Here is a 12,764-nt window from a genome sequence, read left to right as displayed (position 1 = left end):
GTAGATTACAAACGTCACATGCGAAGCTTTGGCAGAGGGCTAGATGTTTGTGCAGATACACTACAGGACTCAGTGGGCTCAGATCTGTCTGTCTGTCTGCTCCAACATCCTCTCTGACAGCTGCCAGCAGCCAGAACTGGGGAACGGGAGCCAGGACAACGCTGTTCCCCTTCTACCTGTCCCGGCACAGCCTTCTAACACGAGGAAGAGGGGCTGCTGCAGGAACCTCCTGACAACAAACCCGACAGCATTACTGACTGTGAGGATGGTGCTGGCTGGGAGCTGCCAGTTTGCCTGAACTAAACCTGGGCAGTGCTGCTCTTTCAAAAGCAAGGAGCAGCCCCGAGGAGACCGCCGCAGCCCCTGCACCCCGCTTTCTGGGCAGTTGCTTCAGACAGGGGGCCCACCTCTCCTGCCCCTGGCTTTCTGCTCTGCTCACAGCAGTTCCTAGCTTGGCTGCTTCTCCTCCCGAGGTGCAGCTGGCCTCGCTGCTCACGTAACCCTTGCAGACCTCGGTCGCCCACGCTGCCATCCCTGATGCCTGGCCCTGCCCCAGCTCCAGAGCGCGCCTCCCTGGGGAGCGCCCGCCGCGACCACCGCACTGGCTGGTCCTGCCGCTCCAAAGCGCTGCGAGGGCCGGGTTCCTGCCCTTCTGGTCTAGACATTTCCACCGCTACAAACTCCAGCTTCTGATTAGACACAAGCCCGAGATGTTCTTCTCTTCGTTAAGTTAATTAATTTGGTGTAACTACTTGATTGGGTCTTTGTAAAACCTTTAGCTACTGAACCGTATTACGCTTTGGTGCGTTAGCTCAAACACAGGCCTCAGCCGAATCTCTTCTATACTTGCCTTTGTAAATTCTGATCCTGGACTTTCTCCTTGGCAGACTGGTCAACTTGAATTTCTCAGGAAAAGGCCTATTTTCTAATCCTTCAGCTGACATATCCTCTTGGCTTCTGCAGTTTTTCAAAATTATCCTCAAGCTGTCCTCACTAAAGCATGATACAGCGTTCTAGCGCTGATCTGAAAGTATCAATACAGATGTAATATAACTTTATTACTAATTCAGTGTTCTTCTATTTATATGTCCCAGGATCAACACAGCCTATTTTATTACACTGTGTCTCCAGAACATGCTGTCAGCATGCTGTGGTTGATAATGCCAAAACATAAAACTTGGAAGCACTAGATGCAGCCGATGTATAAACCAATTTTAAAAGCTATCTTACTTTTCCAAAGGCAGATTTCCACCTACCATTTATGCAACAAATTTAAATTAAGCCAGTAGTATTAGTCTGATGAATTTTATGTTTGTGCTACCCAGCCAGGCCTTTTATTCTTTCTCTATTGTATGTGGGAGTCATTTGTCAAGCATACAGCCCAGTTTTTATTTTCTAAATACAGGACCGTGAAGCTGTTAGAGGATGACAGCATCTACAAAGCACTGGAAAGAGCGCAGGAAAAGCTGGCAAACTGCAGAAAGCAATACTTCTTTTTTATGACCATCGTCTTGAGTATCTTATAAAACTCAGCACCAAACACATGCTGTTACAGCAATGCGTACCATCCAGCAAACGGCGTCCTGGCAGTGCAAGGGAGAATTTCTATAAACACATGGATAGACAAACAGCTACAAGCCTTGCTCCGCTGAGATGGACAGCAACAACCCAAATTTGGCCCCAAACTAATTATTTCTACATATTACGTGTTTCTGTATAAAGCTTATTAAAATACAAATAGGACCCAAATTAGACCTAGAGACAAAGTGCTGAAGCAGATGCTCCCAGGAAAGCCTCCACATGCCAGAAGCTGTCACAGAGGGCCGGGCACACACAGCAACCAGAAATTAAAATGTGAGAGTGACTCAAAGTCACTTTATTGGAAAGTCATTACAGTGACTTTGGCTACTTTCCTGGTTTCTGCTGAGGAGAGAGCTGAAAACCCAGGGTGCTCGTGGCCGGTAAGCCTGGGCACAATGCGCAGGGATGAAGGATGCACAGGACGAGGGCTGGCACAGACCTGCCCTGGGAAAAGGGGCTCGCCCCACCTTGCTTCGGCCGGGATGCTCACCCTCTCTGCCGCAGACGCCCGGCCGGGGCGCGGGTCTCCTGGCGTGGAGCGTGGGGGTCCTCAGGGCAGGGCTGGCCACCACGCCATTGGCAGCCTTGCCGGCCAGCTTGGCTCCTCCGTCCTGCAGCCTGGCCACCGGTTTCCCCAGGTCCATCTCGGCGGGGGGCCGCGCTGGCTCGTCCCCCCCCGGCCGGGGCGCGGGCAGGCGGCTGCGGAGCAGCGGCTTGGGGGCCTCCGTGCTGATGCTGCCGTTGGGGGTCTGGCCGTAGCGGTCCGCTGCGGAGCCAAGGGGACAGACAGTGGCTGGGTTAGGAACGAGCACGGGGGGTACCGCGGTGTCTGCTCCGCTGGACGTGCCTGGATCCCACGGCGCTGAGAAATAACTGAACTGGAACAATGCTGAATATGACAGCATGCGTTTACGGGTTTCTTTTAAATTTGCAGTGCTCTTGATCATGAGAAGCTTTGTGACATGCTTTTATGTCCCCCCAAAAGTCATTCATCTCACCCCTCTTGTGCTACAGACCCACGTACAGGATGCCAAAGAATGGTGATGAAACTGATTACACTCTGCAGACTCGGTGAGGTCACACATTTACACCCCTGCTCCCGCTTCGGAAAAGCATTTAAATGCAAGGTAAGAGAGGTAAATGCGCTAGCTACATGAGAAGTCTTGCAATTTTATGGAGCTATTTGCATCACCCATCTCGCGCCAGTGCCAGGAGGTACGCTTGCAGCATTAAACCTAAAACATCATCAAAGCTCTGAAACCTGTAACAGATAAAAAGACTTGTAGTCTCCTTTGGTGATAATGTGATCTACGGCACAGCTTGCAACAACAATTACAGCAAACCAGGTGCAGAGAGAAACATGATTTTAAATCAATGTGCCCTTAAGTACGATAATAAGGGCCTCACCATTTCCTTACAATCAAATTAATGTAACAGCAGAGTTGTACTTGGTCTAGAAAACATCCTCACTGGGTCCTGAGGAAAGGGGCTTTGCTGTCCCTGTAAAACATAAAACTGTCGGCAGCGCTGCTGCCTCTGCAGCCTGCCGGGACTAACGCAGTCTGCAGGACACGGCTCAAACAGCACGCGGTGCGCCCCTGCCGCGCGCCTGGCTCGTTCTGCAGCTCCCTTCCTCAGCTGCATCTGTGCTGCTTTGCACTTGTACCTCGGAAGCCTCAAAACCCTTTCACTGGCTTCTCACGTGCAAGAACAGAGAATGCTGCAAGGAATACAAAGAAAAAAGAAATCCGCATGCAGCTTGAGTTGTGAGGTGATGCATTCTCCAGTGATTATGTTTTTTGCTTTCCTTTCTCACTGAACACCAGAGCTCGCTTTCTGCCATGCTCGTGCCCTTGTAAATGCAATTCTGTTGTTACTTTCATTGCTTCTGGAAAGGTGTTCAAAGAAACAGTAGGGGTGAGAGAGAGCGAGGGTGCCAGTGGGAAGCTGAACTGACCTCCACTTTCTTCCACAGAAGCCCCAAAAAAGACAGGTCTTTCCCTCAGAGGACGCTTGGAAATGGTGATGGGCTTGTGCCTCCGGGCAGCCACCCTGGGAGGAGGCACTGGTGGGGCAGTGCTGTCTTCTGGGGGGCCCGAGTAGATCTGTAACGGCAGACAGGTTTTCAGACGATGCTCACCAGACCAAATGGCATTCTCGAAGGCTGCCTCATTAACCCTGCTTCACTACAAGGTGTCCTGCAGCAGCGTGCCTGCACCGACGAGGGCAGACCCCACGCTGCGGTCAGGGCTGCTACAGGCACCCTGCCTGTGCTGCAGCGAGCGTTCCTGCAGGCAAGTGTCCTGCCACCCACCCACTTCGGCAACTGCAGTACTGAGCTACGTCATGCAGAAAAATCACAAATACAGACAAAATGTGCAGCAGCAAATTAGATCAGATTAAGTCAGCTTTGAATCTGATATTTGCTGAGAAGCATCAGGTTTTCCACACTAGTGAGGCAATACAACCTACAGAAAGCACCCAAACAAGCCACTGCATTGTTTTCGATTTAACGCTAAAAACCACTTTGGGTCTTGGCTTACAATGAAGTATGTGGCACCCTAAAATTACCCCAGATGAAATACTGGCATAAAAACAATACTGGTTAGGAGTTCTATCTTCTTTTCTCACTGGTCATATGGCACCTATTTGGTTGGGGTTAATTTAGGGGTCCTTATTTATGTCAGCATTCTTTTTAATAGCTGCAAAAAGAATAAAGCCTTTGGGCAGCCTTTGGATGACATGAAACAACGCAGTAAGGACCCACACCAACTGCTCTTGTATTTTTCCCATGGCTATCAGCTGAACTCACACCAGCCTCAAGGAGTGAATACTGTGCAGGGAGCAGCAGGGGCTCCGAGAGCCGCAGCTGCGCTGCCCGCCCGCAGCAAGGCAGGGCCGGTCCCTGCCCCACGGCGCCACCAGAAAGCGGCTCAAGGCCCGGGGACAAGAGCTCAGCCCAGCCACAACGAGGCACGGGGTCACCGCTCCTTTGGCACATACGTTGGTGAGCAAGAATGCTGGTATTGTCACGCAGAAAAATTCTAAAATGAAGGAATTCACATTCTGATTTAATTTTTTTTTTTATATAACTTAAACTACAAGCACATTCCCTCTTCTCCCAGACAAAGAGAAATTCCAGAAAAATAAAGATGGAGCATGTTTTTCACTCTCGTCTCTTAACTTCTTGCTCCCAAGGCCTCGGCAGCGCGTAGTGAAGTGAGGATGGCAGCAGCCCGCTGCTGCAGCCTGGCTCCCTGGACCTCACGTACCGTGACAGTGCATGGGCAGGCCAGGCCTGCACCTAGCCCAGTTGTTCAGGCTCCAAAATCAGGACACTTGGCATAAAAACTGTGTACTGCTCATGGGCCTCGCTCCTGACTTGCCAACCTCAGCCTGCACAACACGAGGAGGCACAAAGTGCTCTGCAGCTGCTCGTGTGGCTCCTCTTGGGGTGTTCAGCGCAGACCCAGGATCAGCTCCAGGCTCTGATGCGGTTGTTTCAGCTGCTTTTCTGTCCCGCTTTGGTGACACAGAGTGGCTACTGATGCTTAATGCCACTTTGGAGAGGCAGTGCACTCTGCATCCCAGAATACAAAGTCCGGTGCTTACCCCCTGCCTGGATTCAGGGGAATTTCCTGAGACATTAACAGCCTGTGATTTAAAAGCAGCACATCATGCATTACTAAAGCAGCAAAGTATTATCTGCAGCAGAGCAATTTTTTGAAACATCAGCCTCATTCCTGTACACTGACAAGTGTCCAATGTTGTTTTAACTAAAAAGAAGTGTTAAGTTCTCTGGATGCTTACAGAGGTACCATAGACTGCTGTTTTCACGAGATGCTTTTCAACATTTGGAAACCATGCTAAAACCCACACCAAGCCACTCTTTTTGAGATGTGAGTGCAGCCTCTGCTTTGGTTCTGCTTTTCAAATAAAAATCCAAGTTAAACAACTTGAAGGTACAAAAATATTGACAGACCGTCACATTTAGAAGGTTTGTACAGCGAAGAAGGTGTTTCCACAGGGATCAACTTATTTAATTTAATTGTGGCACTGATATATAAGCTGTGGGAGCAGTAATTATCCCCAAAGACTTCATGAATAGTTATTCTGTCCTTAGAGTCTTCATATCGCACCCTATAAATAATCTCTCTCTCTTCCTCCAGGCTCATTTAAAGTGTTTGGATATGCGTGAGCTGAAGATACTTTCAGCTCTGACGATGAACTTACATGCTCAGTCTAATAAATGTTACTAACTTAACCTTATTGCTGAAGAAATTAAAAGCAAGCAAAGATGTCTGGTTTAATTAAAGATTTAATTCCAGCTCTTCGAAGTGGCAGAGTAAATTGTATGTTGACTCAGCCCCAACCATAGGCGGTATGAGAGGGGATGACAGAGGCTCAGTTCTGGAGCAAGTTCTGCGAGGATCCCAATGCACAAACACTTTGCTGTTTTGCTGTGAGAAGTTACTTAAAAGCATTTGTTGTGACCTACAAAGACACCGGCACGTGACTTCTACGAGCTTCTTGTGTAGATACCCCTGAGTCTCTCTGAGCACTTTCATCCCGTTTCTCTGTTTTCCACCTACCACAACTGACTCTCACGCCACCCATCCGGTCTCCGTTTGGTAGCTCTGACTCCACGTCCACTTTTACAAAACCCTGCTCTTTCAGCTCTGGCCTCCTCTTCCTTTCCCCAGAAGGGAGGTTCCGTCTCACGCACGCTGCCCTGGCTGCTGGGAGCAGTCCCCATCCTCCTTGACAGCAACTCCCTCTTTAGCCGATGTCTTCAAACTTCCTCCAAGGCGTAAGAGAATCTTTGAACACTCTGTAAGTGCGATGAAAAGCTGAAGGATCTGAAAACTTGCTCTTAAGAACCTGGTGCTCTTATCAAGAAAGCAATCTGGTCCCTGGTGTCCTGATCCGAATGCAAACACTGATCATGTTTTTGCATATTATCATAAAACTCTATCACCCTCTGGTCACTCTGGAAAGCCTCAGCAGTTATATCAGATACCACAAGGAGAAAGCACTACCAAAGAAGACAGTGGAATATTCTGCATTCCACCAGGGGGCAAAATCAGCAGTTCCCCTCCCCAGCCTTCCCTAAGTCATCCCCACACCTACATCTGAACAGGGCATATGCACAGCTGCATCATTTTCATCAACCTTTCGATATTTGTTTGCTTTGGTATTTTTCCTGTTCTAACAGTCAGACAGTGTCATGTCTTGGATCGTGCCTGCTGAAAACAGTTATGCTCTGGTTTGGATCCTGGTCTCAGCAAAGGAAAGAAAAGTCCTCTAATCTCCAGATATTGAACAGTTGTTTGGTTTTTGGTTTTGTTTTTTTCCAATAAAGATTTATCTTATTTAAAAAGAAAACAACAACAACAAAAAACAAGACTCAGGGTTTCCTTTGGAATTAACTAACTACAACAACCACAACATATCTGTTACACTTTTTGTTTGGTTCTGAAGCATTTCAGAAGAGTATATTTTAAAAGAAAAATCCCAACCCTTACGGAGACCACAAAAAAAGGAGCCAAAGCTCCAAATCGTTGCCACAGCAACAACTTGCATGAACGCGATGGAGCAGCTCGGAGCTCCGTGGAGGCGCTCCCCGGGGCTGCCGCCTGTACCTTCCCGAAGTGCTCGATGAGGATCTCAACTACTATGTTCTGGAACTTGATGTTCATCATTGCTGCCACGGTGTCCTCCTGTGCTCGCATGAGGGTAGGTCCAAATATCACCCCCATGTTAGATGGTGACATCAGATTCTCCCGGCTGTGCTCACATACACTGTGGACAGGAGGGAAAGAGGCAATCGTTATTTTTTTTTTCTTATTTTTTTTAAAGCCAATCTTATTCTAAGATATGTAAAAGGTGCATCAAGAATCAGCCACTGCATTTTCTTCATTTTTTTTAACCAGAATTTGTTTCCCAACCATACCAGACAGAAAACATGTCTATGACGTGCACCTTCTTTGGCTCAGGCAAGTGTCTGGGAGAGCAACATGCTGACAGCATTTTGTTTGATCTCTTTCAACTCTGCAAACAAAAGTCATCTGTGCAACACATACACAAGAGGAATCATTTAATTTGAAATACCCTATTTATCCAAAACTGACTTTTGGCATTTTTCGTCTCTTTGAAGGAGAAGGACCGAATGCAGGGAGGTAACCGGGGGACATTTCTTCTCAGAAAGAGCGGTCGGGCATTGGGACGGGTTTCCCAGGGAGGTGGTGGAGTCACTGTCCCTGGGGGTGTTCAAGGAGAGGTTGGACGTGGTGCTTGGGGACGTGGTTTAGTGGGTGACATTGGCAGTAGGGTGATGGTTGGACCAAATATCTTGAAGGTCTTTTCCAACCTTAACGATTCTATGACATCTTTGGAGGATTACAATAAATCTCCACGGCATCTTTTTCTGAAAGAATCAGTTTCCAAAGAGCAGAACTCTCTATTCAGCAGCTTTCAAGTTTTGGAGCAGCACAAATTATTGACTGAACACTAACCACCTAGGTGGACGCTACATGTTCTCATCCTACACGTTTCACACCCTACTCTGAGGACCAAAGGAGAGAGACTCTTATGCTGAAGTTTAATGAAGTCTGACTTTGCACTGTAGCTTTGCTGTTAGAGAGGTTTCTGACAGCATAAAGGGAGCAGGGAACACAACTTCAGTGTAAACACTTTAAGGAATAAACATAATGACCGCAAAACCAGAGTTAGCTTCATCAGCCTGTAAGCCAGACACTCTCGATTCTGCCACTTCAGCAGAGAGGTTTCTAAAAAACATAAATGTGTGCATGGAAGGCTGGAAGCAGATCCTAGCTGGATCGCACAGACTTCCTCACCCCAAAAGAGAGGGCACGGCACCGAGGGCCAAGCACTTGGCTTTGAGTGCAAGGGTGTGCAAATCGCAGAGCAGCCCTACCACAGTCCAGTTTTGAAAGAGTCTTCTCTGAAAATTCAAAGCAAGCCTTTTCATTCAAAAGCCACTGCTTCTGTTAGCCCTGGTCCTTCCTGACCCCTACACAGCTTGCTTGCTTACTTTTCAGCTTCAGCATGGCTAATTAAACCCGCTACCGTGTGGGGTGGGGAGGGCAGAGTCTCCACACTGAGCTTTCACGTTTGGTGTGATGGGAAGGCAGAAAACTCCCTTTTACCCAATGCAATGCTGGTGCCATCACCATCAAGTAAGTTTCTTCTCCCGTTACTCACTGGCAGAAGCAAGTGGAAGAGGTGCTGCCCTACACCCCCAAGCATCCACTGCCAACACGTCTGTACACTCACAGCTTCGTGCTGCTCTAAGGACTCAGCCCACTGAGCCGGAGATAAAACCAAAGCACGCTTCACGTTCAGCCCAGAGGCACAGGTCTTACAGCTGTTCCTGAACCCCAGACCTAATGTTCTTGTTAATTGGACTGAGAGGCGACAAGTTTATGGCTCTGCTCTCTCAGATGGTATTTTCATTTTAGAATTATTCCCTGCTTCGTGCTTGTCAGAAAGGGGGTGAAAGCAGCAAGTAGAAAGAGAAGCATCACTTGATGCAGTGGGTAGCAGGGGTAATCATACCATTTGTGCAATCAGAATGTAAATTCCTAGGGGACAGTGGTGGATATGATTTTACAAACCTGCCACAAAAAAATGCCTGTTCTCTTGATTCCATTATTCCTTTTACTTTGGCTTTAGAGAAAAACATCTGCTTACTTGACTAGGTGTCGTATGAGGAGCTCTAACATCTCTCTGTTCTTGTCAGGTAGTTTATAGACCAGAGCGTGAATGGCTCCCAGCCTGTAGTCCAGGTTCTCAGATTCTGGGGAGAAGTAACAAAGAAAAGTTTGTGCCTTTTAAAGTAAATACATAAAAGAAAGGTAAAGCCAAACAAGATCTGTGGGAGCTGTTCCGTAGGCTGGCTGGCCAAACCCAGTGATGGGAAGCAGAAGGAAAATGAGATTACATAGCAACAGGGTAATCATTGTGGGAAACAAAATGAAGTGGAAAGGGGAGAAAAGAAACTTGAAAGGGAGCTCGGGGCCAGACTCTTCCTCTAAGCACGGGGCTGGGGACACAGCCTGGGTACGGCCAGCTCCTGCTCTTCGCACGCTCGCCTCGCACACCAGCACACCTGGGGAACCACACAGCCCGGCTGCTGGGTATCTTATCAGCCTGGAGAGCTGTAATGCCGAACGGCACAGTAAAATGCACTGCTGGAAAAAAAATGGAGTCCCTGACCCAAGGAGGTCACTTTCAGAAGCATAAATAATCAAGAAACAATAAAATACTCAATGTGAGAAGAATAGTGTGGGATTTTGGTGGCTGGGAAGCTTAATGGTACAAGTTTCTGAAGGAGTGTAAGGAAGGGATTATGGTTTTGTAAATACCCAGCCATCACTGGTTTAATCAGTGCTAAAACTAATAAATCTTGGGCTTGAGCACAACCAGTGGGTGGTGGAAAATTTTCTTTGCAAGAAAGAACAAGTGTTATTAATTCTCCAAGGGTCCAAACCAAGGAGAGGCGGGGATCTTTCCTTGCCTCCTATTGACTTCAAGGAGACATGGGGGTGCGAAGGATGCTTTCATCCAAAATGCTTCCACGTATGCCGTGGATTTCCAAATGCCAGCACTCTCATGCTGAGGCAGATGACTAACTCCCTGCATCCCCTGCTCTACACCTCAGCATGCTGGCTCTCAGCAGCCTGAGGACGCAGCCAGTTCAGAACTATTGTGGCTCATTTGAAGTGGCCATTATGGCAGCACAGCTGAGGACTGGCTGGTTTAGCACAGGCTATGCCACGTTGGTTTGCCCGTGTTACTTGGCTAATCTCTGTTAATATTGGCTGTGACTCAGCCCCAAGAGGTGCAGGAGAGAAATGCATTTCATGTACCAGTAGATTCTTTGGCCTCAAAATCCCAGGAACAATTTCATGACCTAAAAGGACCACCTAACTCTGCTTGGCAACAGCACATCACATTCCTTCACAAGCTTTAAGATAAATACACCAATACTTTTGAGAAACAATTCTTCTGGGACACTTGTGATGATTTGCGTTCAGGTTAGCTGACAACCCCTGGTTCCCAGACCCTCGAAAAGCATGTAGCCCTGTTACAGGGAAGCATACTGCAATAGCAAAGAAAAAGAAGGGAAGAAATACCTTCATCATCTTGCCTTAAAACTAACCACCCAGAAGAGAGAGTCACTCCTGTTTCTACAGCAGCAAGTGGCCAGATAACTCTGGTACAGTCTAGCAAAGCTTTCTCAAGTGATTTTAACATGCACTTGCTCTGAGTATGGTAAAAGCAGGCAAGTACTCTTCCAGTCCTGTGGCTTGTGGTGTAACTGACTGTTACGGCGTGGTTTTGCCCCCGGGGCCCTCTGCCGACCCTTGTGCTGCTCCTCCTCCCCATGGGGCTCACATGGCTCCGCTGCCCCAAGGAGCACCATGAGCCCCAGCACCAGCTGGGACGCAGGGAGGGCTGTGTGGCAGGGGACATTCAGCTGTGGGGCAAACACAAAACAGGCTCCGTGCCCAGCAGTGTGATCAGCACCAGGCAAAAGGAAGCCCCTTCCACCTGCTGGTGAGGGGTCAGGGCTCGGGGCCACCGGCAGGGCAGCAGGACTTACTGGCAGCCAGGACCAACTCTTTGTGGAGCTTGTACGTCATGACAGGTTCAGACAGGTTCCTGCAACAACCAGAAAGAAAACTGAGCTCTGCAAGAACAACGTGACCTGCTCACAACTGATCTCAAAGCAAAAAGATGGGCAAATCTGCTCGCCTCCAGCCCACCGGTTCCCCATAGCATCTCCCCCGATGGCACTGCAGGACGTGGCATTTCTACAACAGGCATATTTCGCATGAAAAGAACAAAGATCCATTCCCCTTCCCAAAGCCTTCGCTGCTTCGTCTCCCTTTCCAGCAGCCAGATGTTTCCACCTGGCAGTGCTCTCAGCTTTCCACCCGACCAACCCCAAGCTCCTTTGCCCACCCTGAGCAGGTGGGACCTGCAATGTTACCTGAGATAAAACTTCAGCGAGCTGGTAATCGTCTTGATGTCCCAGTCGCTGCTTTGGAGATCTACATCCCCTGGACATTTTGGATCTGGAGGAACAAAATGGCTTTAAAATAAGACTCATTTTGAGGTTGTTAATAAAAGCAAACTCTCAGGGAGGGTACCCACTTGAGAGAGACAAAGCTAGAGCAGCCCATGAAGAAAGCTGGTGATTCTCACAAGGGGGAAAAGCAGAACAACAGTATTGGCATCAGTATTTCAGAAAGGCTGTTACTCAGGATGAAGAGAGTGGTGCTAACTAGGGGCGAAGGAAGAAGCAGAAGGTAGCACTTTAACAGTTAGCAAGGGCGCATTCTCTAGTTTGTTTTTTCCCAGCGCAGTCAAAATTGGCAGAAACCATACATTCTAACAGATCCAAGATAAGCCTTCTCATACCCAAAATAATCCAACTTTCCAGCTCCGTCCCCTCCCTCCCAGCAACTCCCCTAACGGCCGTTCTGGAAGCATCCCCTCTTGCTGCACAGAGAGGAGCGGCATGGAGAGGGAAGCAAAGCTGGGTGGAATCGTGCTTCACTCCTGCCTACCCTCACTGACCAACCCGTCATCTCTGCAGTACGATGAAGTAAAGGACACGGATGGAAGGGGAGGGTCAGCTGGACTAAGGAAACAAACTGCACGACTTATTTTAAAAAAGAAAGAGGACTAGAGACAGAAAATCTACCTCCTTACTCAACTTCAGGAAGAAATTGTTCTGCAGCAGTTTTTTCCGCTCAGTGTTGTTGGACTCTGTGTTGTGAGTTTGTACGCAGTGGGGTAGCAAGTGGTCAACCAGAGTGATGAATATTAAATAAAACGAAAAGCCACTCACAGCTGGGGTTCAGAAGGGAAAAACACAGAGCTGCTTGCAGGGAGGGTGAGAATCAAGAAGCAATAAAAACTTAGGCTAAGTAATTAGTCATCAGGCAAGCGTAACTGGATAGCTGAAGTAGCTCCGTGGGAATCGGGTACAGCTACATGTCAGCACAAACCAGCCGATCTAATAAACAGCAACAATAGTAAAAGCAGTAACAGCCTTTGAACACTACATTAACATCAGATGTCCGCACATGGAGCTGAAGGAAGCTGGCGCACGCCCGAGGCATGCAGATACCAACGTAAATGTACTTTTT

General features: G+C 48.3%; 1 protein-coding gene across 3 annotated transcripts in view; it reads right to left on the bottom strand.

Moving 5' to 3' along the window:
- Positions 1–12,764, bottom strand: part of OPHN1 (oligophrenin 1) — a 62,620-nt gene that overhangs the window by 5,320 nt on the left and 44,536 nt on the right. For 2 of the 3 annotated variants that reach the window (XM_050713419.1, XM_035541821.2), the window contains 6 exons: positions 11,600–11,684; positions 11,210–11,268; positions 9,295–9,400; positions 7,224–7,383; positions 3,539–3,686; positions 2,072–2,347 (listed from right to left, as the gene is read on the bottom strand). In XM_050713419.1, the coding sequence (XP_050569376.1) occupies positions 2,072–2,347; positions 3,539–3,686; positions 7,224–7,383; positions 9,295–9,400; positions 11,210–11,268; positions 11,600–11,684 (834 nt within the window). Of the gene's footprint in view, positions 1–2,071; positions 2,348–3,538; positions 3,687–4,632; positions 5,236–7,223; positions 7,384–9,294; positions 9,401–11,209; positions 11,269–11,599; positions 11,685–12,764 lie in introns of those variants that run through there. The other variant, XM_050713420.1, reaches the window with a different exon arrangement.

Source organism: Cygnus atratus, chromosome 13 (assembly GCF_013377495.2).
Source record: "Cygnus atratus isolate AKBS03 ecotype Queensland, Australia chromosome 13, CAtr_DNAZoo_HiC_assembly, whole genome shotgun sequence".
In the NCBI taxonomy this organism is placed as follows: Eukaryota; Metazoa; Chordata; class Aves; order Anseriformes; family Anatidae; genus Cygnus; species Cygnus atratus.
The sequence above is the reverse complement of the archived record's forward strand: the minus strand, read 5'-3'. Positions and strand labels throughout refer to the sequence as shown.